Genomic DNA, 27,879 nt, shown 5'->3' with positions numbered 1-27,879 from the left:
TCAATCTAAATACACTTGAACGTTTTATAATTTTCCACCAAGGGGAGATGGAATTTCATATAAGAACATATATATAATTGTAAATAGGTATGTGATTAGAACAGGATTTTTTTTCCCCATGTTACTTCGAATTAATAAAAGTCTTTAATAGAGCAATTTATTTGTAGAAATCAATCCAGAAAACTTTGAAACTGTCAAAAGGCTTGAGTTTTATTAATAAGAATTCCAGAGAACTGTCCCCCAGCCAGCTATATCACACTTGAGGATTAGTCCTTGGAAACACTGAGAATCAAAGTCGCATTAGAAAGCTTTTTCATAATGGGAGAAACAGAAATGAAGTAATAAAAACCAGGAACATGAATGGTAACTAACATAGATATGCTTAGAGTGAACAGAAAGTAAAAGGCACTCTTTAATGATGTATTACATGATGTCTGACAAAGTCTAGCATATGAGCACATTGTTTTTAGAGGGCTGAAAGAGAATGTGTTGCTATCAGCCTCGTTAAGAAAGACTAAATAGCCATGATGGAAATTCCATTCTATCTGAACTTTGTGTGAATCCATTAGCATATATTTCAATATGACATTGTTTTTGAACTGTGTATTTATTAGAGTAGTATCCCTTAAAAGAATTTAAAAAATGATGTACCCCTATTGTCTTAGTAGAGACCTAAAGGTAAGTATATCTAATTTTTATCTTACATTTAAATAGCTGCAAAGGATTTAATTTCTGGCATATTTGTATATGACATTTAAAAACAGAACAGTTACTTCACTCTTAATTATATCCAACAAAATATAAATATAGTGCTTTGATACTCTGTCATTCATTTAAAAAATACATGAGCAAGCTCTTTTTTGACCTTCACAAATTTTACATAGTTCCTTTTTCTCCTTGAAATTGTGGTTTAAATTTTCTTTCCCCACAGAATCCTAATGTCCTATGTTTTTAAAAATGTGTGTGTATGTGTGTGTGTATGTGTGTGTGTGTGTGTGTGTGTGTGTGTGTGTGTGTGTGTACACACATGGAGAGAGCGAGAAAGAGAGAAATTAAATTCTTCTAACAAGTTCCTCTCAGGATTTTATGATTTCTAGTACACAACTAATTAAAAACAACAACAAAAAATAAAATTTGATAAATAAGTATTAAACATAGGAAAGAAAAGTTGACCAAAGCTTCCATTTCCTAGACTGAGGGGTTGGGTTTTTGGTCCTTGGATAAAATTTATTTTGAATTGTTCTTTTGGCCACTTTAGAGTCTTTTAAATCTTGGAGCAATGCACTGTGATTGGATTTGGGATGAGTGAAAGATATACCTTTGTTTTGCGCAGTGGGAAAAGGGAAATTTTGAAAGAGAAGTTGACCTTGACTTTAGCAAGACCAGTTTTAGGAGAGAATACACGTGGGTTTTGATGATCTGCATATCAGTTCCCATAAAGTCCTTATATCCCTTGGAAAGTCATCACCTACTCCCAGGAGCACTTGATACTCAGTTTAAAGACTAATGTATTAGAGCCTATTGTCTCATTGGAATTCTTAGCTATGAATTACTGCATGCTTGTAGTCCAGTGAGAAGTCTCTATAGGTGACACAGTCCTTAATTATTTTTTAAAAAGTCAAAAAAAATTTATTAGATTTCACTATATCATTGAAAATGTCTTTAATTATGTACTTTCATTAGTTAAAATGTTCTCTAATTCTACTTGTTGATATATCTAAAATGGTGCATTCTCTTTAGTTTGTGCATTGATTGGTAAATTACTAAGGAATCATCCTTTTGTTTTATTTAATGAGTCTAATTTTATTTTCTACATGTTTACTTCCATCTGTCATCTACTTTTATGCTATTTATCATGCTTTATTTTCTGTTCTTTGTGTAATCTTCGGTTTTCTGATTTGCAAACAATCCAATTTTCTTTCTTTCCTTTCTCTAGTTGTCTGGAATTTCAGCATTCTTGTTGTTTTACTAGAAATTTGAAAAAAATTTTAGCAAATATACTGGCATATTTTCTTACCAATTTCAAAAATTATTTGTAACTTCCCCTTCCTGAAATACATCAAGAGATTTAGCATACTGTTATTTACCTTCTATCTCTACTCATCCTCACACCCAAAACTGATGGGAATCATCTGGGATATTAGTTTCAGGATGCTATTAGTTTTTAACTTTCTTCAAAGTATACCTATTTGAATTTTAAGTTGCTCTACATTACGCATGCACATATCAGCAATTATTTCCATTTTTTAAAAAGATTAATAAAATAATTCCTGACAATTCTGATTAAGAAGGAGAGAATACAAGTAAACATTAGAGAAAAGAAAAGGAATATAAGCACAGATACACAGAGGGTTAAAAATTGTAAAATACTATGAACTACTTTTAGCTAATGAATTTGCAAATCTAGATGAAATGAACAATTATCTAGGAAACTGTACATTTTCAACAAAAATATAATTATCAAAATTGATACAAAAGTTTTTTTTTTCACCAACACTCTTTGTTGTCCATCTCTTTGACAATGGCCATCCTAGTAGGCGTGAGTGGTGTCTCACTGTGGTTTTGATTTGCATTTCCCTGATAATCAGTGATGCTGAGCATCTTTTCATGTGCTTGTTGGACATGAGTATATCTTCTTTGAAGAAATGTCGATTCAGATTCAAAAAAGAGTAACTTTAGAGTTACCTGTTTGATCTTCCATGACTGTAAGCATTTTTAATGGGTTAAATCTTATTTTTATTTGCAATTTATGTCAGAGTAGCAGTTACCAATACAGAAGAAATGATGGGGTATATTTTTGAAATGAGTGTACTGGCAACTACAAGCATGTGAGGCCAGGTCTCATTGATGAAAGAGGATTATTCAGGCAAATTCCTCAGATAATTCATATCAGTAAACTACTTTGCCTGAGTTCCTTGCATAACTATAAGGAAAGTATAATAACCTTATCTTAACTAAGTAGAATATTTTAATGTTAGAAATCTGGTTCATATTGTCATTTTTAATAAGATAGTTTCTTTTGATTTAAAACCTGTCGTTTGCCTGTTTTTCTATTAGGTTGCTGGTTTTTTATTCTATAAATGAAATTTGAGAGTTATTTGTATATTGTATGCTATGTCCCTCTATCAGAGAATGCATCCACCAACATATATATATATATATATATTCGTCAACTTTAAAACTTATCTTTTCACTTTCCTGTGGGTGTTTTTTAGTAAAGTGGCATTCTTAATTTAATTTTTGTTGAATTTATCAATCTTTTAATTTAAGGTATACATCTGTGTCTTGTTTAATAAGTCTTTCCCTAACTTGAGGTTATAAGGATAATTTTCCTATAATTCAAACTTTAAAACTTTTCCGTTCTTATGTCACTAATTTAGCAGGAGCTGAGTTTTGAATATGGTGTTAGTTTGAAATATTTCACTAAAAAGATTTTGTATTTGGATATTTAAAAAGAAGTAATATATTATTTAAAAAAACAGAAACCAAAGAAAAGTGATATACCAAATTAAGTCTGCCTTCTATTCATGATTCCTGGTGTTCTCTTTCTCAGTTAAAAATTGTGCTTTTGTACTTCTAGAGTAGGCTTTAAAAATTCTTAGCTCCCTAGGTAATTATTTAATTCTCATAATTTTCTTGGAAATACTGCACCAATTTCTTTTTTATTAATTTTTATTTATTTTTGGCTGCGTTGGGTCTTCATTGCTGCGTGCGGGCTTTCTCTAGTTGCAGTGAGCGGGGTCTACTCTTCGTTGCGGTGCGCGGGCTTCTCGTTGCGGTGGCTTCTCTTGTGGAGCACAGGCTGTAGGTGCGCAGGCTTCAGTAGTTGTGGCACGCAGGCTCAGGAGTTGTGGCTTGCAGGCTCTAGAGCACAGACTCAGTAATTGTGGCACACAGGCTTAGTTGCTCCGCGGCATGTGGGATCTTCCCAGACCAGGGCTCAAACCCATGTCACCTGCATTGGCAGGCGGATTCTTAAGCACTGCACCACCAGGGAAGTCTTACTATACCAACTTTAAGAGAGTATTATGCTCTGGAAGGGAGTAGAAAATTTTGAGGTGATTTTTTTTCCTGATTAAACTAGAGTTTAAGACTACCATAAATTTTTGACATGCCATTAAATGTGACTTTCTTAGTAGGAGCTAAGATGTAATCAAGAAGTTCTGAGATATGAAAACAAAGAATGTATAGTTATTGCGCGCTCAAGCTTTTTTTTTTTTTTTTTGACAGAGTCATGAAATAAGTGTTTTAATGTATGAGTTAAGAAATATAATTGAATGAGGGTATATGTTGTGATTTATTCAATTGTATGTTTGACTGATTCTCCACATCCTCAAGAATGCTCTGTTTCCAGGGGTCCTGCCAGAGCAAGAACCATGGCTTATTTTGGGGAAGGAAAAGGACCCATCCACGTGGATAATGTGAAGTGCACAGGAAATGAGAGGTCCCTGGCTGACTGTATCAAACAAGATATTGGAAGACACAACTGCCGCCACGGTGAAGATGCGGGAGTTATTTGTGATTATTTTGACAAGAAAGCATCAGGTAACAGTAATAAAGGTACGTAACCTTCTGGGACCTATACAAGTCAAAGAATACAAAGGCACACTTCATTATTCTAAGCAGTACTTTGATAATGAAACTCCCCTCCATAAGAATATACTCAATCCCTTGTTCCTTCTGCTTGTATTTAGAGGCAGTGGTTCTTGACAAACTTTACTGGATGGGACTCACAAGGGAGAGCAGGGTTCAGGGGCAGGAGTGGATTTACAGGATTTTGTAATCTCTGAGATTGTCCCGTTTTGACATTCTTAGCCATTTCTAACCGTTCCTTCTCTGGATGTAATAAAACTATCAAACTTGCTGGTATTCTTGAAGATTCAGAATTTATATTTGCTTCATAAAAAGAAGAAATGAAAATTTAAAGATGAATCAGAAGGGCACTTCTTCCACTCTTATTAATATCTTAAACAGCAAGGATAATTTTTAAAATTAATTGCAAAAAGAAAATTATCTTTTGTAGATTCTACTCTCTGAAATTTAAAAATGTAAGGGGGGACTTCCCTCATGGCGCTGTGGATGGGACTCCGTGCTCCCAATGTGGGGGGCCCGGGTTCGATCCCTGGTCAGTGAACTAGATTCCACATGCATGCTGCAAGTAAGAGTTCGCATGCCGCAAATAAGGAGCCCGCGAACTGCAGCTGAGGAGCCTGCCTGCTGCAATTAGGGAGCCCGTGAGCTGCAACTAAGGAGACCGCCTGCCGCAGCTAAGACACGGCACAACCAAATAAATAAATAAAATTTAAATAAAAATAAAAATGTAAGGAAAATAGAAGTAATCTTCTAGTATAATACAGTAATGGATGTGTCATACATATATAAATAGAAGAGTTCTTAAAAGCTCTGAGTTTAATTTTTATGAAACAAATACAGCTTTAAATGAATAAGGAGGAAAACTAGCTCTTTTGGAGAAAACTATGGTTATGTTTTATGAAAAGAACAGTCATTTATTTATGTGGATTAAGAATCCATGGTTTGATACTTAAGATTTTCTTAAAATCAAGTGCATCTAGGGCTTCCCTGGTGGCACAGTGGTTGAGAATCTGCCTGCTAATGCAGGAGACAGGGGTTCGAGCCCTGGTCTGGGAAGATCCCACATGCCATGGAGCACCTGGGCCCGTGAGCCACAGTTACTGAGCCTGCGTGTCTGGAGCCTGTGCTCCGTAACAAGAGAGGCCGCGATAGTGAGAGGCCCGCGCACCACGATGAAGAGTGGCCCCCGCTTGCCACAACTAGAGAAAGCCCTCGCACAGAAACGAAGACCCAACATAGCCATACATAAATAAATTAATTAATTTAAAAAAAAATCAAGTGCACCTGTATCTGAGCATTCTCTTTTTCTAACATCTTTTAATAACCATTAAAGACAATGCAATAAATAAATTGGATGTTGTTAATATGATTCTTCACTATCTGAGGGTCTTCTGAGTCTGGAGAAGAATATTTAGAACCCTTTGTGCTTTGTTTTATATATATATAATATATATACACACATATATATTACATGACATAAATATGATTTGGTAAGCCAATTTTTCCTAAGTATTGACTATAATTTAATGTATTAAATTCCCTCCAATAATTTAAACTACAGTTGCAAAGTGAACATAATTAATTCTTTGGATTATGGAAAATTTCTTAAGCAGCAGAAAAGCATAAAAATTCAGTAATTGTAAAATGTTCTACCATATTTCTATGTAAACCTATTTTAAAATATGAAATACCATATTTATTTCTTCATTATTAATACATTTGTTTTAATGCCTTCCAAAGGTGTAGCACTGCTTATTTTGATACCTTTCCATGGTCTTAATGCTACCATATCTGAAATTAAAAAATTTCATCTTAGACCAGCTGGATTACTGAATCTGGTTTATTATTAACCTGTTGACTTTGTGTGGAGGCTCAAGACCCAATAATTTCTATAAGGTGATTCAAACCCAAGCCAGTGGTTATTGGTCATCTGATGGGATCCTTTTATAAATGAATTTCATTTTACTTTATAATTTTTTTATAATAATGGGTTTTATGGCTTTAAATAGATTTTGCTTTCTTGCAATCTTCTTCTTTACTCCAGAATGATGTAAACTTCCAGTTCTGCTTGCTTAGTGTTACATCATTCCTTGTCATGGCATTATATACATTGACCTGACTTGGAACATTACTGGAAACTTCTGTTTTTCTGGTATCTTATAATTTGCAGTGTCATGTAGAGGACTCATAACCTAAGAGATGAGGATTAAGGTTTGACAGCATGTCTCTGAGATCCTTTGACAAATTAATGATCTTGGTACACATTGTTGAACCTCTCTCTCCATGAAGAAATAACTAGTGCTGATTCCATATTGGGCTCCCTTCTACCTGGTTATTATGGGAGAACATTAGTGCTGACTAGACTTCCATGGTCTTGGCACAATTCCTACCCTTCTCTTCTTAAACAGATAGAAAAGCAGTATATATCTATACTTTATACACGTGTACTTAACCAAAGAAACAGCGTATCCCCATATAGATTCTCCTACTTTCTAAAATTATTTTTAAAGCTAGTCATAGTTTATTTACTCTTCTTTTATACACCACCTTTTCATATACTTTTAGTTTAACTCTTCTTTTTTTATGCTTTTGACAGAATTCTGTTATCTTGAGAAGTTTGACTATATATATCCTTAAATACAATTTGCCACTTAAATTGGCTTAGTAAATCCTTTCCATATATTAACATGCTATATGAGTAAATGTAAATTTATGTCAGAATTTCATCCTGGGAATGTGCTTTGCTCCTATGAGTTACATTTGTGTATGTGGCTTGGAAGAGCGTTGTCTGTGAAAATCAAATAATTCAGAGCATTGTTGCCTTTTGTAGTTTTCTTGTTTAATATTTCTGAACTCCCGAACAATCTCTATAATCAGCAGAGGAGGAGATGTGTACCACAAGGATGATGTACTAGACAGGGCCAAATCATTCAGCAGCCTGTGAAACCTCTACAGAGCTGATTGTAGGAAACCTCATAAAGTTCCTTGTCTACTTGTGAAATTATTGTTGCCTTGGTTAAATGAGAAAACAACTTTTAATTTTTATTATAAGATAGGACTTCCCTGGTGGCACAGTGGTTAAGAATCCACTTGCCAATGCAGGGGACACAGGCTCGATCCCTGGTCTGGGAAGATCCCACATGCTGCGGAGCAACTAAGCCCATGTGCCACAACTACTGAGCCCACGAGCCACAACTACTGAAGCCCATGTGCCTAGAGCCCATGCTCCGCAGCAAGAGAAGCCACCGCAATGAGAAGCCTGCACACTGCAACGATAGCCCTTGCTCGCCGCAACTACAGAAAGCCCATGTGCAGCAGTGAAGACCCAATGCAGCCAAAAATAAATAATATATATAAATAAAATAAATACATTTTTAAAAAAGTTTAATTTTTATTGTAAGAAAAATAGCCTATAATTTGAAGAGAAAAAGCACTTTAAAATAGAGGAAGCATCAGGGGAATGTGTCACTAAGCATCAGGAATGTGTCACTTGTGTCTTTACCCCACTATCAGCAATATGATAGTTTAATTAAAAACCTCTTTCTGCTTCAGAGTCTCTCTTATCTGTTTGTGGTGTGAGATTACTGCACCGTCGGCAGAAGCGGATCATTGGTGGGAAAAATTCTTTAAGGTAAAACGTTCTTCAAATACAGATTACACTGATAATTTCACTGTCCTTTGACTTATATTTACTTTATATAGACCATGTTCTTCAAATCACTATCCCCTGATTTATGAGATAGTTGGGTTGCTGAAAAGTTATGTGGCAGAAACAAACTAATTTAACAGGAAATCTGAAAAAAATGTATAACTACAAATTCGTTTAATTTAGAATATATTTGTTTTGGACTTGACTCATTTTAATATAATTTTTTTATTTGTTGAATTTACTAGTGAAAAACCAGTGCTTTGCTTATTAAATACTTCTTCTGGGGAATTCCCTGGCGGTCCAGTGGTTAGGACTCGGTGCTTTCTCTGCCGTGGCCTGGGTTCAATCCCTGGTCGGGGAACTAAGATCCCACAAGCCAAAACAAAAAAAAAACTTCTTCAGGCTGCTTAGGTGAGGGAGAAAATATGCTTCAAATCATGAAATATAAAGAAGACACAGATTGTTTCCAAAAATGTCAGAATTTGGTGGGATGCATACACATGCTATAGGCAAGTCTTCAGGGTGCTCTGCTCAAAGTTGTAGGAATATTCATTCTCAAAGTAGGAAGGGAGTCTACATCCTAGAGTCCCCTTTTTACTTCTTTCCTCCCACCAGCAAGCCTTCTAAGTCCTTGTTTTGCTGGATGACTGTCCTTGCTTTTCGGCCTTTTATGGGTATTGATGAGTGGCTTACTTTCTTCTTAGGGGTGGCTGGCCTTGGCAAGTGTCCCTCCGGCTCAAGTCATCCCATGGAGATGGCAGACTCCTTTGCGGGGCCACACTCCTGAGTAGCTGCTGGGTCCTCACAGCAGCACACTGCTTCAAGAGGTATGTGTCCACCTTTCCAAACAACTCGGTTTGGCTCTTATTTGCCAGTTCTTCCAATCCCTTCCTGCTCTACAGCGTGATAGAAACTTGGGGTGTCAGAGCCAGGCTGTAGGCCTTCCTTGTCTCTACCAGCGGCACTGTGGAAGTGAGGGGGTAACATCAGGAGCGAACAGAGCTCTCAGGAAGCTACTTGCTACCTGGTGTTAAAGCAAACTCTAGAGTTAAGGAGAAGACAAGATCGGTTTTTGAAGGGGAGGCAGCTGTGTTTGTGCTTCCCCCAAGAACATATCTGAGGATGAAATCATATCCCCATATCGCTAGAAGAGACCTCAGATTATTTGATTATGAATGGTAAGGAATAGGGAGTCCAGGTTTAGTGTGTGGATTTGGTGTTTTGATTTGAATTTTAGAACCTTTGGGTCTTCTTGGTGTTCTGTGTCTTTTAGATTTCTCTATTTGTACCTGTCAGGTTGCATCCTGATTATTTCCGTTTGTCCCAGGCATTTTATCAGCCCAATCTGAAGTTTTCCCAGTTCAGAGGGGAAGATATGCAGAGAGATTCAGTGTGCCAGAGTCACACTGCTTATGGTGACAGCACCTGCACTAGCACCTAGTGGTCCTTTCTCCTTGTCCTGTGCTCTTTTGTGGGCCCTGGCTAATGGCCATTTCCTCAGCATAAATTTTAGTATTTAAAAATGTATACCATTGCTTAGCAAATATTGATAGTTATTGAATCAAGGTGATGAGTACAAGGGGTTTCACTATTCTGTGTACTTAAAAATACTCATAAAATGTTTTAAGTAAAACATGTACCATAGTGTTGAAAAATTGTTACAACCAAAAATTTGTTTTGTATTTTTTCGCATGTGAAAATATATGGCTTCATTGTGTATTTACAATCCATCCATGTAGATTTTAACTGCCATATGAGTGTTAACTCCTATTGTAAGACAAAACCAACCTCAGTTTATTTATTCTCCTACTGGTGGAAGGTTAGGTGGTTTCCATTCTTTCATTATTAAAAAACAATGTTGCATTAGATATCCATTACGTGTCTCATTGGTACAGACATGTGGGAGCATTGTGCTGGGTCCTGGAGTATGGGTGCCATTCAATTTTACTAGACACTACCAACTTATGTCCTAAAGTAACTGCATCAGTTTATGTCAGAGCAATGTGTAAGTTCCTGTTTCCTCACATCCCTACCCCAACTTGATACCATCAACATTTTCAATTTTTGCCAGTCTTAGAGTTTTCGGATTTCTTCTTAATTCTATTTTCCTGATTAGTGTCTTCCTCTTTCATGAATTATTTGTTCACATCCTTTGCTTATTTTTCTATTCGATTGTCTTTTGTAATTTAAACATATTTTGGGATATATTCTTTGTACAGAATCTTTGTTATTATGTGTTACAAATAACTTTTCTCAATCTGGGGCATGTCCTTTCACTAGTTTAAGGTTTCTTTCTTATGAAGATGTTTTAATTTTAATATATTTAAATGTGTCAATTTTTAAAGTCTTATAAAAACTTTGTATATCTTATTTTAAAAATTCTTCTTTAGCCCCATATGAAGATGGTAGTTTTTTACAAAAAAAATTTACAATTTTGCTTTTCCTATTTAGATTTTTAATCTGTTTACAGTTTTTTTTGTGTGTGTGTATGGTATATGGTATAAGGAAGGGACCTAATTTTATATTTTTCTTTATGGATAGTTAGTTTTCCCAGTACCTTTTAAAACTAAACATTCCATTCTTTACCAGCTGGTTTATGTCAACTGTGTTGTTTGCCAAGTTCTCATGTATCTTTGTTTCTAGAATCTCTATTCACTTCCTCTTATCTATTTTGATAAATATTATGGAGTAATATTCCATGTTCAAGGTGCTGCAGAAGACACAAATCTGTATTTTACATAGCCTTTGTCATTTCTGCAGTAATAATTGAGTTTGAGAGTTCACCTGTATACCAGTGGGTTTAATATAGTCCTGTGTTACATGAATGGCACAGACAATAAAGATTCATTTATTAACTTAACAAAAAGTTATTGAGCCTGTAATGTTCCCAGGAATGTGCCATGCACTAGAAATATCTTGGAGAATAAGATGGATAGGACCCTTGGTACCATGAGTTTTTAATGCAGCTACAGGAACCCAGAGGAGGGAGACATATGGGATCAAAAAAAAGTTTAGAGCACCATTTTTAAAGTGTGGTCTTTTCACCGCAATATTAGGTATTGGGTTGGCCAAAAAGTTCGTTCGGGTGTTTCTGTAAGATGTTACGGGAAACCCCGAATGAACCTTTTGGCCAACCCAATACATTCAGCTTATTAAAAATCCAGATTTCTGGGCCCCTATCCCAGATCTACTGAATCTTTGGAGCTAAGACCCAGGAGTTTACATTTTTATCAAGCATCTTTGATGATTCTCATGAACGTTAAAGGTTAAGACCCTCTTGCTCCTGGATAGAATAGAATGTGGTCTGGACTTTTGAAGAATGATGATGAGGAAGGATATAATGGAGTTAACAGGATACTTATCCTTGCCCTATTCAACATACTAATCACTAAACTGAAACGGGACACTGATGATAAATTAATCATATTTTTGATGCCAGGAGATTGGGAGGGACACGTAATATCTTAGAAGATTGGATCCATGGTGGTAAAGAATATTGGTAGGCTGATTCTAATAAAAAAGTAATGTGGAGGGCTTCCCTGGTGGCGCAGTGATTGAGAGTCCGCCTGCCGATGCAGGGGACACGGGTTCGTGCCCCGGTCCGGGAAGATCCCACATGCCGCGGAGCGGCTGGGCCCGTGAGCCATGGCCGCTGAGCCTGCACGTCCGGAGCCTGTGCTCCGCAACAGGAGAGGCCACAGCAGTGAGAGGCCTGCGTACCACAAAAAAAAAAGTAATGTGGAATAAAGAGGAAGTAAAATGCTGCCTTTAGTTCAGGAAACCTGGCTTGAACGCAGCCCACGTGAAAAAGACCTTATGGGTTTTAGCATCCTGCAACCTTAATAGAGTCAGGGATGCCATGTGGTTGCCCACAAAGTTAATCAGCCTTGGGCAGCCCTGACAGAACAGCGCCAGCACAGCAAGATGCTTGCTCTTCTGTCCTGTGCTCAAGCTGTTGTAGGGGGCAAAAGCACTGTCGCTATCAAACAGAGAGAACTGTGCTCAGTTCCAAGTGCCATCCTCTGACAAAGTGACATGGTGCACTAAGGAAGGCAAGCAGAAAGGTGAGACTATGTGGAATCAGATTAAATTCATTACCTGTTACTTCAAATACCACAAATGCTAATGAAAGGTAATTTTCATTTTAACATAGGAAAGAGGTCTGTTGTTTCCTTTTTATTTCTTTAACACAAGACAAAGCTGGGATGGGCTGTATGTGGGAGGAGGAGTGAGTTCTGTTATGAAGTCTGTTCAAGCAAAGAGGCTGGATTCGTGTATTGGTAGAGGCTGGAGGTAGATAACATTTCGTGTTGAGAGCACAGTGGTGAGAAAGAAAGCATAAAGCATATTTGAAGGATGCCAGTTATTAGTTAGGATCGTGGATCTGGAATTTGTATAGCGGACTTACAGTAAAGAAGCAGGAAAGGTCTGGAATGCCAGGGTGCTGAATCTGTTTCATTCACTAGGCAGTGGGAAACCACGAAAGGTTTTTGAGGCTTGAAATATGATCAAAGAGGAGTTTTAGGAGATGTATGGGATAGATCTGGGGGCAGGGGGGAAAGCAAAGTTATTAATCTAGGGGTCTGTGAACAGGCTTCAAATTATATGGGAAATATTTGCATACATGCTTCTGTGCCTTTTCCTGGAGAGACTCAAATTGGTCCATGTTACCAAGTGATTAAACCCACTGTGGTAGGAACTGGAGGGAGACTGGTTATAAGGCTATTGTAATAAAGATAGAAGGTAGAAAAGAAAAGGAGGGAGGGAAGGTAGAGACCCTGATAGAAATCAATAGAACTTGGTACTGTGTAACCAGCGACTGGGACCTGGCCATCAAGACCAAGGTTACAGTTCCAGCTCCTCCAGCTGTTAATTGTTTCACTTTGTGGGGATTATTTTAACCTCTGGGAGCCTCAATTTTCTCATCTGTAAAATGAAGGCAGTAACGTTCTACAGTGAGGAACAAGTGATCTGCAAAGTATGTGAAAGTATTCTATAAACTGTAAAATTCAAAACGAATGTTGGCTCTTATTATGTTGGGGTTCACAAAAAGGAATCAAAGATTATTATGAGCAAAAGTAGAGAATTCAGGATGATTTTATCCCACTGACTAGTGGAGAAAAACTAGGTAGGAAACTGCAGAGAAACTGGAGAAGCCCGTCTTGCGCTTAGAATTTAAGCAAAATAATTCAGTACGTTCAGTTTAGATTTTTCTCCTCTTGTTCAAGACTCCTTCTCTTTCAAGTAAATCTTTCTCTGCTAAAAGTTATAGACTTAGGGGTCCAAGGCTTAAAGTATTAAAGTCAGGAAATTGCCCCAAAATTCCACTTGAGGTTGAAAACTTTGATCTGACCTTTAAGTTCCCTCAAAGGTCTTTTTTTTTTTTTAGGTACATGTTTGGGTTTGTTTGTTTACATGTCATTATTCCTCCCTTGACCTGCGCCTTCTAGGTTATTGCTTCAAGTCAGTAATGGTCTCATTTGTGTTTATAAAACAAGTGTCTCGTGTATTACTTGGCACATACTAGACCCTCCCAAATGATGGATGCAGGATGAAAGTGGGGCTCGGTTGCCAGGCAGTGGGTATATTTAAGGATGTTGGACTCTTTAGAGGATGGTGGTATTTTAAACCTAGATCAACAGATAACTCCTTCCATACGTCATTCTGAGTTTCTTCCCAGTATCTGTGCGGTATAAAAGACAGCTGATTAAAAAACAGAGGAGCAGATTATGATATGCAACTTTTTGATGTGCTTTGGATAGACCGCAAGACTCTTTTAATGTGAGTAGGGAGAAAATTGTTTTGCAAAGGCGTTACAAGTTCATCTGACTTGGTTTGTAACCTTTACCGGATTTCATAGACTTGTTCTGAAGTGCCCAAGGAGGCTACAACTCACATCTTTATTCCAGGAAGTTTATTGACAGCCATAAGGAGAGTTACCAGTGATTAGAACAAACTCCAAATTTTGTCTTCTGGGTTCAGGGACTCTGGATTAAAGCAACCCTCCTTTAATCATCAGAAACTCTGAAGTTTGCAAAAAATAGTTTTCCTCTGGAATTGTAGACACTGTACTACAGAAGCAATGTGGTCAGGTTCTGAGAGGTTACCTTTTTTTAGATTTCTTGGGAGTCTAACTTAAGATCCACTGCTAGGGGACCTAGATTTCATATTTTGAAATTATCTCTCTCACCCCCATTTCCTTTCTGTTTGTATCTCTGCTGCTTTAACTACTGGACTTCAATATATAAAATAGCTTCTTGTTCATGGGGCCTCCTTTGGTGCCTAAATCTTGCAGTGATGATGTAGGCCAGTGCTCTTGAATAGCCATTCTGAACAATAGGCACAGATTGCTATCACCTTCTGTGTTACTTTATTCTACGGGATGACAGTTTTTTACGTTTATTTGTTTTGCCCCCACAGAGTAGTCACTCTTTTATGTAATCCTTGTATCAGAATAATCTAGGAATGATGGCCTGCGGATGATGAGATCAGAACATAGTTACTCACATCCACCATCCTGTTATACTCATTTCCTATAGAGTTGTCTCTGTAAGATGAGGGTACCTTACTGGAAGGCTGACAGTTCTAGTAATCCAGCTCTACATTCATGGCTTTCACGTATTGTGAGGTGTCCAAAACATTCTTTTATGCCAACGTTAACAAGGGTAACTGAGGTAGTTGGTGAATCACCATTTAAAGGCCTTCTATCCCATTTTTCACATTTTTCCTAGTGTTAATACAGACTTTGGAATGCAGTATCCCATTGGCAGTTTGAAGCAGAAACTTGGATAAATTTTTTCTGCAGTTGCCCTATGAATTTTACACAATATAAATTGCTTGCTTTTGCTATTTTCTACTTTTTTTTTTTTGCCATGCTATGTGGCTTGCAGGATCTTAGTTCCCTGACCAGGGATCGAACCCCTGACCCCTGCAGTGGACGCATGGAGTCCTAACCACTGGACCGCCAGTGAACTCCCACTATTTTCTACTTTAAATCATTACTACAAGTACTGTAAAATGACCCTCTCTCTATGGTGGTATGGCAATGTAATTGAGAGAAAAATTCCTGAATGTTAAACTAATTTCTTTTAATTGCTTGTTCTGATAACAAATGCCACTTTGGAGGAAAGAATGTGCCCAAAACAAGGATTCTTTCATTTCTGTAATTCTTCTGCAAATTTGATTTGATCAAGAATATAGCTTCACCTGATTTTATCTATTTGACTTTTTTGCCTAGAATCACCAAAGAAACTGGAAATTGTCAGAGAATGCTGCTCTGAAAATCAGAAATATCTAAATTATTAGACATTATAATTAGAAAGATGAGCCACAGAGTAATGGGACTTTTTTTTTTTTTTTTCGGTACGCGGGCCTCTCACTGCTGTGGCCTCTCCCGCTGCGGAGCACAGGCTCCGGACGCGCAGGCTCAGCGGCCATGGCTCACGGGCCCAGCTGCTCCGCGGCATGTGGGATCTTCCCGGACCGGGGCATGAACCCGTGTCCCCTGCATCGGCAGGCGGACTCTCAACCACTGCGCCACCAGGGAAGCCCTCTTTTTTTTTAAAGTTTTACCTTTTTTTTTTTAAAAAATTAATTAATTAATTAATTTATAGCTGTGTTGGGTCTTCGTTTCTGTGCGAGGGCTTTCTCTAGTGTGGCAAGCGGGGGCCACTCTTCATCGTGGTGCGCGGGCCTCTCACTATTGCGGCCTCTCTTGTTGCGGAGCACAGGCTCCAGACGCGCAGGCTCAGTAGTTGTGGCTCACGGGCCTAGTTGCTCCGCGGCATGTGGGATCTTCCCAGACCAGGGCCCGAACCCATGTCCCCTGCACTGGCAGGCAGATTCTCAACACTGCGCCACCAGGGAAGCCCAGGACTTCTTTTTAAGAACAAAATGTGTGCGGTACTTAACATATGTTCAACCATGACCTAGTATATGGTAGAGTTCTTAAGAACATGGTCTTTGGTGATATACACAATACCATCAACTATGCTAAAACCATTTCCTGAACACACACTACATGTATGTAAGGGACAGTGCGAGGTTCTACAGGGAAGGTCTCTTCTCCATAAGCAACTGGAACCATTTACACAAGAAATTTCAGTCAACTACTTTTTGAGTTTCATCCAGACAACAGAGAAAAAAAAGATTCTAGAAGTAGCAGATGTGTACAGGCTGATGTAAAATACTGTCTTTTTAAAGAGATGAATCTATAAAGAAAGAAAATGACCGTCATAAAGAAAATGACCGTCACCTGAATTAACTCTTCTAATTCTAGAAAATTTTAATTGTAGTTTATTTTAATTCCAGAATCTCAGAGAAATTGGAATAGTGGATTTTACTAACTGCCCTGTCTCAGATCCTCTCTTGCTCAAACTTGTCCAGGAATTTCATCCAATTTTTATTTGAGGGGGAGTTGAAAGCATTTCAGCAAAGCAAACAACTGAATGGCGTGTCAGCCAAAACCTGAAATGTTTGTTTTAGAAGCGTTTTTGAATAAAGTGTATCAAAATAACAAAAGCTCAACTAGAAAGACCTTAAAATGCATTGAAAAAGAATTCCTTGATATATTTTTCTTGAGAAGCCTAGAACCATAGAAAATGATTTCGAAGTGCAAAATCATACTGGTAACCTCAGCCAAAGTGTTATCCCTGAAGTATATATATATATAATCGCATTCACTAGGAGAGGTGACACTGGAAGACAAATATTTGGTTAGAAAACTAATCCAGGCTTGTGTCAGATGCTTTTCAAATTCCAAGCATAAATCTATTCTAAGAATAACTGGAGTGAAAGGAGTGTGGGAATCACTGCTTGGGTTTAGCTGGTCCATTTCTTAAATCAGGACGACTTTAAAAGTATAGATTCTAATAAGGAACTTCATTTTAACAAGAATGATGCATTTTTCCTTCTTGTCAGGTAAATATTTTATTTTTATTCTCAGGTTAATATCAACTCCTGCTTGGTGAGCATATTAATTTGGGAATATACTCAAAAATACCCGCTGAAATCTACCTGACCTGAGAACACAGTATAAGTATGGAATGTGTACGTGTTTGTGTTATGGCAGTCTGTTAGTCATCTCCTACTTCACCCAGTGAAATTCCAGGCATGAAGAGGCGGGTGTTATGCCCGTGCCTTTAAGTCTTTGGTTCAGTAATTCTCCAGACTGACTGTGAATTTGGATCACCCATGGTCCTACATCAGCCCTATTAATTTAATGTTCTCAGAGTTTGCGTGGCCTGGACATTTGTATTCTTTTTTGTTTTTGAGGTACGCGGGCCTCTCACTGTTCCGGCCCCTCCCGCCGCGGAGCACAGGCTCCGGACGCGCAGGCTAAGCGGCCATGGCTCACGGGCCCAGCTGCTCCACGGCATGTGGGATCCTCCCGGACCGGGGCACGAACCCATGTCCCCTGCATCGGCAGGCGGACTCTCAACCACTGCGCCACCAGGGAAGCCCCTAGACATTTGTATTCTTAAAAGTGGTACAGGTGATTCTGATGAAGAGCCAGTATTAATGAGAACATTAGATCTTTGTGGAGACTTTTTTTAAAAAGTAACTTTTGTGATGGTGTTGTTATAACGTAGGAATTGGTGAGAGGAGGTCTCATTTCAGTAAGTTCGGGATCAGAGTGTATGTGAACAGAACGTGTCTTCCAAAAGAAGTCATTTAACATATATTTATTAAGAGCTTTCTCTGTGCAAACCACTTTGCTTGGTGCTGAGGATACAAAAGTGAGCATGACATAGTCTTTACACTTAAGGAGCCTTTAACTGGGGAGACCTGACATCTTAACAAGTTGTAGAAGCTGTTATAAACGCTCTGACGGTGCTACTGGGAGTGTTCAAAAGAAGGATTGGCTAGCTTTCGGGGAGGGCAGGAAGAGCTTCCTAGGAGATCTTGAGACTTGAAAGATAAAATCAGTTTTTGCCATATTAGGATAAGGGGTGGAGGGAATGATATTGCAAATAGTCTGAATAAAGACAGGTTTGTCAGGTGCCTCTTCAAGCGGCCAGAATGACAGGGACACAGACACGAGGACGAGGGTGGTATCAGAGAGGTGGACAAGGGCCATTCTTGGATGGGTTTGTCTATCATTTTAGGAATTTGAACTTTACTATGTAGACAGTGATGGGTATCTATCTGGAAGGGTGTCCAGAAGAGTAGTTATATTATTAGATAGAAACATTGCTCTGGCTGCAATGTGAAGGATGGCTTGAAAAAGTTGAAACTTGAAGCAGCAAGGCCATTTAGCAGACTGCTGTAGTAATCCAGGCATGAAGTGACGTGTTAAGGCAAGATTTCCCAAGACTTTAAAACTGGGATATTTAAAAAATAAATTTCCTTGCTGTAGTAATGTCCTGTTTCTTTGTTCACTGGCTGAAGACTCAATTTTTAGATAATGCAGGATGTATTTATATAGCCAGTTTAGATGCAAGGATTATTTTAGCTGTGTCACAGCTCTTTTTCAAAGAATGGAAAATATTGTTGCAATAACTTTTTTTTTTGGTTGAACAGTAATGTAATTGTCTTAAATATAAAAAGTTGACATATGAGGGGTATGTCTCATAACTCGAGCTTAAAAGTTATAAGCAACACAAGAAACTGCATTAAAGAAAAATTTAAAAATAGGATGCCTACTTTATGCCGTAGTATTTCTCTAGACCAGTGTTATCTACTAGATATATAACGTGAGCCACAAATACAAATCATGTATATAAGCTTAAAGTTTCTAGTAGCCACATTAAAAGATTAAAAAACCAAATGGGTGAAATTAACTTCACCCATATGATATATTATATATCATTATATATATTTCATTTAACTCAGTATATCCAAAATATCATTGCAAAATAGGATATAAAATTGAGATATCTGATAGTCTTATTATCTAGAGAAACAATATATTTTATATTCTTTTTTCATAGTAAATATTTGAAATCTTGTGCATATTTTTGTACTTTTAGCACATCTCATTTTGGACCAACTGCATTTCAAGCGCTTCATTAGCCACATGTGGCTACGGTACTGGACAGTGAAGCTTGAGATAATTTCTTAAATTCCATTCCAAAGATCTATGAAACATTTCAGCAGCACTTTCAAGGATGCACTGACAGTTATTCTTGTTAGAAACATAAATCACTTGGGATTTTGCTTTAAAACCTGAATATATTAATGAGTCATATTGAATTTTTATAATACATTAGTATCAATACACAGAAAGTAGAAGTGAGAGTTATTTAAATATCTGATTATTCTTCATGACTATTACTTTTTAGAGTTTCAGGATATGAAATAATCCTCAACTTAAAGTTTGAAGTGGAACCCATAAGAAGATAGTCTCTAGGTACAATATATGAAAAGCCTTCTGAACTTTAAAGATATGTGATAATTTAAGGTTGAAAATGGAGAATTTCAAGGAACCACAGGAAATTATTAGTTTCATAGATCACTGGTAGGTGGTTGTATAAGCTAAATCATCTTTGTTGCATTGGTCAGTTTTTTGAGCTGACACAGTTAAGAAAATCACTTTATATATTGCAATGTTGTCAGAGCCCTACTTAGGGCTATAAGAATCTTTGAGCAACTTATAACTTCCAGAAATGTTATAGGAATAAATGAAAGGTTATTTCAAATAGGCAGTCACTAGAAACTTCCAGTGTTTGAATACCACTTCTCTAAATTCACATTCAAGAACAGGCCCCGTTTCCAGTGGAAGATATTGAAGTTTTGATTAAAAAAAAAAAAATTAAGGTGAGCTGTTAAATGTTTGTTTTTCCCTTTGAACAGTCAGATGCTAGCGGTAAGTAGGTGGTGAGATGATGAAACCAGAGTTGGAGTTTTGGCAGATCAGGGAAAGAAGGATTGAGAGTTTTTGCAAGAGAGTGATGATGGAATCCAAGCCTTGTAAGAAGTCATGAGCAGAGTGAGAATGACATGAAAAAACTAGTGGGGCCGACGGATCGAAGTCCAGTGGGGGTGAAGAGCTGTGGATGGAGCTGTAAAACTGTAAAGATAGGAGGTACTTAAGTATGAGTAGAGCTGTAAAACTGTCAAGATGAGATGCTTGAAATCAAGACTTCAAAAATGTGTAATATTTGGTGAGTATGAGCTGTAGGTGGGGGGCTGAGATCAAGTAGAGAAAACACTCTCTGCAGGTGAGGAGGTTAGGGAACTAAAAGGGAAAGGTGTTGGGAATTAAGTCATTGAGAATGTTTTAAGTAGCTATAGAGGGGAAGCGAGCAAGGTGCTATACTCTTCAGTGAGAAAGAGGAAGTGATCAGGAGGTGGGTTGGATGATGTATTTTAGGTTGGCGGTTCTCAAGTGGGGACAATTTGCACCCTAGGGAATATTTGGAAATATCTGGAGACATTTTTGGCTGTCAAACTGGGGTGTGTGTATGTGAGTGTGCATGCTACTGGCATCTAGTGAATTGAGGCCAGGGATGCTTCTAAACATCCTACAATGCCCAGCACAGCCCCTTGCAACAAAGGATAATCTGGTCCCAAATGTCAGTAGTGCTGAGGTTGAGAAACTGCTTTAGGCAGATGTATCAGAATCAAGGTATGCTGGCTGAAAAACAGGCTGAGAACTGTCAATCAAGTAAATATTGTATTTCTATTTTAATTGAATAGTTCCTATGGAAAAAAAGACACATTCATTAAAAATAAACATTCATTCATTCATTCACTAAATCAACAAACATATGCTGCATTCCTACTTAACTGGCATCACTATTCTCAATGTGTAAGATTCATCAGTGAACACTAAGATCCCTGCCCTTGAGTACCTTTTGTTCAAGGTCGGGGGGGGGGAGGCAGAGAACAATAAATACAATAAACAGTAAGTTAGATAATTTGTTAGAAAGTAGTGTTTAATAAAAAGGAAAAGTAAAGCACATTAAGGATATTGGGAGTGCTGGGGGATGGGAGCACAAGCAAGGGTGGGTTGCAATTTTAGATTGCAAGGTAGGTCTTACTGAGGTGATGTCTGAACAAAGATTTAAGAGATGAGAGCATATAACGAATGTACGTTGCCCTGAAGATAGTTTTGGTTTGCATTCAGTTCACAGAAAAGGGGAGTAAAGTGGATTGTGCTAAGTGCTTTGGGGGATACAGAGTTAAATCAGACATAGTTTCTGCCCTCATGGAATTTCATGATGAACTAACAATCTTGGAAATGATAGAAAAATGATGACAGCAAACACAGGATGGTAATTTTGCCCTATACTCTTTGTTCCTGTTTTGATCCTTTTTCATGGTGGGGAAATGACAGGTTAGTGATTAGTCCTTACTTTCCACATTTGCTCCTTCTCAGAAAACAGATGGTAACCTGGGTTAAATAGTGAAATGAATGAAGAAAAAAAGTGATGACAGTGGGTTTAGAGTGTGAGCCCGAGAGCAGTGGGATCAGAGAAAAGGAAAGGAAGGTTAAACTTATAAAAGGGATTAATGATTTGGAAGAAAGACTTACAAGCATCTCTATTAACCTTCCTGGCTGACAGTTACCAATTTACAACATTTGAAACAAGCCTCCCATTAGCTCTCTCTGCCCCCCAGGTATGGTAACAGCACTAGGAACTATGCTGTTCGGGTTGGGGATTATCATACTCTGGTGCCGGAGGAGTTTGAGGAAGAAATTGGAGTTCAGCAGATTGTGATTCACCGGGAGTATCGACCAGACAGCAGTGACTACGACATCGCCCTGGTTAGATTACAAGGACCAGAAGAACAATGTGCCAGATTCAGCAGCCACGTTTTGCCAGCCTGTTTGCCACTCCGGAGAGAGAGGCCACGGAAAACAGCCTCCAATTGTTACATAACAGGATGGGGAGACACAGGTAACAAATAACCCAAAGAAACAATTAAAATCTGGGCACCTGCTTGTGTCTGGGATTATCCATACGTTTGAGTGTTCAGTGGGTAGCAAAATCTTAAAGGGGGTTCAGGCTTAGTTGTTTGGAAATTCTGCCAAGTGTGAGATGCATGCGTGTAATCTGGATTCATACCCTGAGGGTACTGTGGTTCCCATGAGAACTTAGACCCGACTCAGGACTTGGGCCTAGCTGTCTCTATTTTAAAAAGTTTTCCTAATGACTTTGATGTAGCTACCCCAGCAAAGGGCTTTGGTGTTTGATGGTTTCTTTGTCATGGAGCCCTTTATCAAAGTAAATCTTAGGCAGAATTCCTAAATGAAGAACAGACAAAAATCAGAGCTGCTGAGGTTCAAGTGGAAGGATCCAGCTCACTTACTTGGGTTTCTCCTTCCACAACCCCCTTCTCATTCTTCCCACCTCCCCATCCCCAAGCAGGATAGTGTTCAGCCTGTGCTCTTCTCAGGCAAACAGCTTTCTGTATTGCCTCACTAGAGTTAACATCAGCTAGTGCTTGCTCAGGATGGTCTTCGAAACATCTAGGTCTCACCTGGATTAGGTGCTCGACTCACAAATGACTGAGTAAGGAGAAATGATTGGGTTGACTGCTCTCCATTAAAAGTAATTAAAACTGAAAACATCAAATAAGTATTTCTACAGGTGATAATTTCAATAAGGTTATATTTAGTAAATATAAGTATTTGTTTTCATTTTATCCCATGCTACATTAAATCTGGGCTTTAAACTTACATTATTTCATAGCAGCAAAATGTAGAACATCTGTAGCAGATACACAATACTGAAAAAGCTCTGCGACCAATCCTGAAATAAACCTTAAAAAGTGGAAACATTTCCTGAATGATAAAATAGAATCAGGTCAGAGTAAATGCCTTCTCACGACGCTATGCTGACCTGAGGCAAACTGAAGGCTGGAGTATAGCTGTTGAAATTATTACTTCATCAGGAAAGGGAATCAATCACCTCCCTTTAGACACTACATCTGAATAGAGATGACAAAGAAAGTAAATTTTACAGAATATTTTATTATGGATGAATCACTCCAGTTGAGTAAATAGGATTGGAGAATAATGTGGAGTTTAGATCCAAGAAAAGGCTATCATGGAGAACCTATCAATTATACATTTTAGCCACTAAATAGAGAATGAGTGGCTTACTAGTAAATAGAATATGTTAACAAGTGGCTAAACTTCAGCCTGTTTCTACGTAAGAATGTTGTTTCTGAATCATCTTTATGAAATACCATGTTTCTATTGAGGACAGTAATTGCCACCTTATGTGCTTATATAGAATTATTTATAAGTAATCCTCAAGTCAGTGAAGTAGATGAGTCCTAGAGCAGTGGATTTGCTAATACAGAGCCAGCATGAATGCACCCTCAGTGTTTTAATATAAAGAATTCAAATTCTAAAGTCTGCACAAATGTGCTTTCTGTAGGTTACCTTTTTCTACTGGGCAAGTCCGTAAGCGTTACTAAAGTATTCTTCAAAAAATGCAGTACTGAGAAACAGAATAGTGAAGGGTTAGAGTATGGTTAAGTGCAAACAATAAAAAAATACCATTTATAGTTATCACTACACTAATGCCACAATAGGGCTTTTTATTTTAATAGGGCTATTAAATGTTCATTAAACTGTTAAATGTAGCTCTTTTCACTACCATCTTTACCTGGCATCTAATTCAGTTATTTGGCCTGCATAGGACGAGCCTACTCAAGAACTCTGCAACAAGCAGCCATCCCCTTACTTCCCAAGAGGTTTTGTGAAGACCGTTATAAGGGTCGATTTACAGGAAGGATGCTCTGTGCTGGAAACCTCCATGAACACAAACGTGTGGACAGCTGCCAGGGAGACAGCGGAGGACCACTCATGTGTGAACGGCCAGGAGAGAGCTGGGTTGTATATGGGGTGACCTCCTGGGGATATGGCTGTGGGGTCAAGGATTCCCCTGGTGTTTATACCAAAGTTTCAGCCTTTGTACCTTGGATAAAAAGTATCACCAAACTGTAATCCTTCATGGAAACCTCAAGAAAATAATATTTAGAGAATCTGTTGGAAACTTTCCAACATTGGCATTTAGCTGAGATGCCAACTAATGGGAACGGAGATCCGTGTTTCTGTGTTGTCGTAAGAACTGTGCACCCCTTTGCTGCTTGAGAATTTGTGATGTGAACATTTTGGCTACAGATACCTCAGTGTAGTAATGATTATCCTTATTTAGCATTGTTGCCTACCCAAATTAGTTTAATGGACACTAAATTCATTATTCTCATGAGTCTTGTCTCTGCCTGTTTCTCAGCATTCTCCAAAGATTATTGTATATTGATTGTGCAGTCAGGCTGTTTTTACATTTATTTGGATTGAGAACTCCTTTGTAACTGAATCAATATGGTATATATTCATATAAAGAGCCTACATTTGACATAAAAAAATACTCTTTACTATACTCAAAATAAGAGTGGCGAGCTTCCCTGGTGGCACAGTGGTTGAGAGTCTGCCTGCTGATGCAGGGGACACGGGTTCGTGCCCCGGTCCGGGAAGATCCCACATGCCGCGGAGCAGCTGGGCCCATGAGCCATGGCCGCTGAGCCTGCACGTCCGGAGCCTGTGCTCCGCAGCGGGAGAGGCCACAACAGTGAGGCCCACGTACCGCACCCCCCCCCCAAAAATAAGAGTGGCATTGTTTTCTGTTCATGTAATTTTTTAAGCTCAGACTTTTTTCCTTAGGCTGATAAAAATATCAGACCACATCTTTCGGGCCTTTCGTGAGAAAATCGAAGGCCAAAAAAGATAAAGGAATTCTATTATAAACTGACTGGAAAGGAATATCATTGTCACAGTACATTCCTGAATGAAGCCTTTGTACCAAGCACTATGGCAACTAAAGAGAAACATTCTAGCTACCTTGTATGTTGTTAGCACACTTCAGCATTCCTGAAAACATAATAAAGAATGCCTTCAAACTGTTGAATGCACAACCTAATTCAATCTGCTTGATTACTTTTAATCACTTCAAATTTACAGCTTGGTAAAAAAATGTTTTTTCTTTAGCAGCATGCTGTTTTCCAGACCATGATTTAAGAGTGCCACCTACTGCAACCTTCTGGTAACTAACTTAAACCTGCAGACTATCCTGATACAGTCCCATCTAATAAAAATAGACTATTAAAAATGTTTTCCCTGTCTATAGTTTGGGAAAGTCTAAAATAACTGTTATGTTTAATCCATATGCCACTTATGTGCTAGGTGGCTATGCACCTCATTGACAATTTATAAAAGGTAAGATTTTATAATATTTCTAGTTTTCAAATGGGTTAACAGGCAGAGGCCAAGATGAGACAGCTGTTGAAAGGCTTTGAATCCAAACTCCAGAACAGGAAGAGTCCCAATGCAGACAAGAGCATCTCCTCCCACCCCTCTAACCCATGGTTCTCCTGTCTAAAGGCAAGTTTTCCCTCCGGCTGTTTCCCAAAGGAGTAAGGGATAGCTGCTTATTATGTATCCTACAGGGCATTCTTGGTAGCTGCACAAAATCTTTGCCCAAATATAAAAGCTAAGCCCTCAGGATACTTGAGTAGACTGCTATCATGAGTCCTTCTCAAAATCCCAGGTAGTAAAAAAAGGTGAAGCGGTGAGTACAAACTATAGGATTAAGAATGCTTAAGTAATCCTCTTCAATGGCTAACTCGCCATGGAGGGACTTCACCCCCATCCCTTTCCCTTCTGTATCATATTGCATCCCTTTTGTAAATTCTGAGCTATGTAAAACAACTGGTGCTAACCTGAAAGTGCTTTATAGTTTACTACTTTGCAAAACTGCAATGCAGTTCAAGCAGAATAGCATTAAAACGTTTTCTAAACACTCATGACTTTGATAAAGGAAAAACCTGCAATGCAGGTGAGAAAATTTATCTTCCTGAAAGTTTCTCACAGGCCATCCTTGTAATTGAACTACAGCACTGATGCAAACATTTATATTGGCTTTTTAACTAGACCAGAGGCTGGCAAACTTAAAGAACAGATAGTTAACAGATGGCCTGCAGTTTGCTCAACCTTGAGGTAGAATGCTTGGTTCATAAAATATGCATTTATTATAGCTTAATTTTTTTTCTTGTTAAATGTTAAGTGTGAGTTTTAAAGATGCACGTGTTCAGTGCACATCTGTGTAAATAAAGTGCATAGCTTTTCACCGTGCAGTTTCCTTAATCTTCTGTGTGGTATTAAATGACCCTGCTCTCTTCCTCAGGGGTAAACTGGTTTTTATGTATAACAGTTTTCCCCAAATAACACCTTACACAACGATACTAATTCATGTTACTTCCACTCGAGCTCCCAACAGTGGAACAGGAGGTAGCCTGTTCACTACTTGTAGTTACCTTTGCACTTATTAGTCATTCAGTCAGGGAACGCTGACATCTGTACAAATCGAGCATTTTATTGATATGGCAAGGAAGCACTTATTTATTCTCCATTTAAATACCATACTTGAGATTTAAAATCACATTTGGCAGTGTACTTCAGGATGCTAATAAGACTTCACCCATATCGCTTTGGATTTCTTGACTTCTGCAAGAGAAGAAAACCAGCTTTATAAAACTCTAATTTGTGTACTTACCTCATGGTGCTGAGTCTTAGCAGCTACTTCAGTTACTTTCTATTCAGTTGGCTATTTACTCTTTTAAATTACAAAACGCCAGCAAAATATGCCAATTTTGGCCTTCCAAATCCTTAGCACTAAGGGTTTCAGATTCAGAAATAAATAAATAAATAAATAAATAAATATAAAAAACAGGAACGTACCTTGTTGTTTTCCATCATCCACTGGAACAATTAGCTCAGCTTCCTAAAAACATTTGAACAGTAGTTAGATGTCTGCCCAATAACCCAGTACCCTCCAGATTTTTAAAGTGAAGAATGTTACTTGTGCAAGTCAGAATCTGATACCAATTAGATGGTGACAGCTTTGCCAATAAACAAGAATATGCTCTTCCATGGCTAGGAAGGGAGACTGCCACAGCTGACAGGTCCCAAAGATACATGGAGATTCATAATCCCAGAAAAGACCAGCAAGGACAACTACAGATACTACTCACCACCTGGATCAAACTGGCGGGTTATCAGGATGCGGTGTTATTATTTCATAGTGTCGGAGTAGATTCAAGATGGCCACATGACACCAACAGCAGAACTAATGACCTTAACCGGAGTCATCAGCTGCATTTAACCTTTGCCGGAAGGCCCACGGCCCACGGGCGCTAGTTTTACGATTCAGCGCCCCCGGCTGAACGTGGCTGCCCCGCGAATCAATGAACATTTAAGCCCACTCAGGAGTTTGAACCTAGAGGTTTTCCAAGCTGACGTCGATCTACTTCTACAAGACTGTTGCATCTCCTGCATTTTAAACTTGGCCAAAAGTTCTGTCTTAAGTATTTTAGCGCACGAAACACAACGGAGTACTTCCACCTAAACTCGACGCGTCCCGGATGTAAAAGGCCGAATCCTTCGCCACACGCTCTCTTATAGAGCGGGTGACGCTATTCCGGGGAAAAGCCGCGAGGGGCGGGGCCTACGCGCTTTCTCCCCGCCCCGCCTTCCCAGCTCCGCTGAGGTTCCACCCCATACGTTGGCCACCGCCTTTCTTTTTTTTTTTTTGCGGTACGCGGGCCTCTCACTGTTGTGGTCTTTCCCGTTGCGGAGCACGGGCTTCGGACGCGCAGGCTCAGCGGCCATGGCTCACAGGCCC

The 27,879-nt window shown here is 38.5% G+C and overlaps 1 protein-coding gene, 1 long non-coding RNA gene and 1 other non-coding gene across 5 annotated transcripts in view; 1 reads left to right on the top strand and 2 right to left on the bottom strand.

Moving 5' to 3' along the window:
• PRSS12 (serine protease 12) overlaps positions 1 to 24,698 on the top strand; it is a 67,327-nt gene extending 42,629 nt beyond the window's left edge. For 2 of the 3 annotated variants that reach the window (XM_027103596.1, XM_027103595.1), the window contains 5 exons: positions 4,355 to 4,560; positions 8,146 to 8,224; positions 8,947 to 9,069; positions 21,806 to 22,086; positions 23,839 to 24,698. In XM_027103596.1, coding sequence (XP_026959397.1) covers positions 4,355 to 4,560; positions 8,146 to 8,224; positions 8,947 to 9,069; positions 21,806 to 22,086; positions 23,839 to 24,146 — 997 coding nt within the window. In that variant the 3' untranslated portion in view covers positions 24,147 to 24,698. Of the gene's footprint in view, positions 1 to 4,354; positions 4,561 to 8,145; positions 8,225 to 8,946; positions 9,070 to 17,186; positions 17,562 to 21,805; positions 22,087 to 23,838 lie in introns of those variants that run through there. The other variant, XM_027103597.1, reaches the window with a different exon arrangement.
• On the bottom strand, positions 23,623 to 27,641 carry LOC113619048 (uncharacterized). Its single transcript, XR_003432260.1, has 4 exons — positions 27,230 to 27,641; positions 26,937 to 26,979; positions 26,513 to 26,702; positions 23,623 to 23,637 (listed from the first exon to the last, which is right to left on the bottom strand). It is a non-coding gene; the product is annotated as an uncharacterized LOC113619048 (long non-coding RNA).
• LOC113619333 (small nucleolar RNA SNORA24) lies at positions 27,049 to 27,179 on the bottom strand. Its single transcript, XR_003432361.1, has one exon. It is a non-coding gene; the product is annotated as a small nucleolar RNA SNORA24 (small nucleolar RNA).
• Positions 27,642 to 27,879: the final 238 nt, after the last annotated feature.

This window comes from Aethalodelphis obliquidens, unplaced genomic scaffold (genome assembly GCF_003676395.1).
Source record: "Aethalodelphis obliquidens isolate GAN/ISIS:26980383/991018 unplaced genomic scaffold, ASM367639v1 scaffold6, whole genome shotgun sequence".
NCBI lineage: Eukaryota > Metazoa > Chordata > Mammalia > Artiodactyla > Delphinidae > Aethalodelphis > Aethalodelphis obliquidens.
Note: the sequence above shows the minus strand (reverse complement) of the source record. Positions and strands in the feature narration are given on the sequence as shown.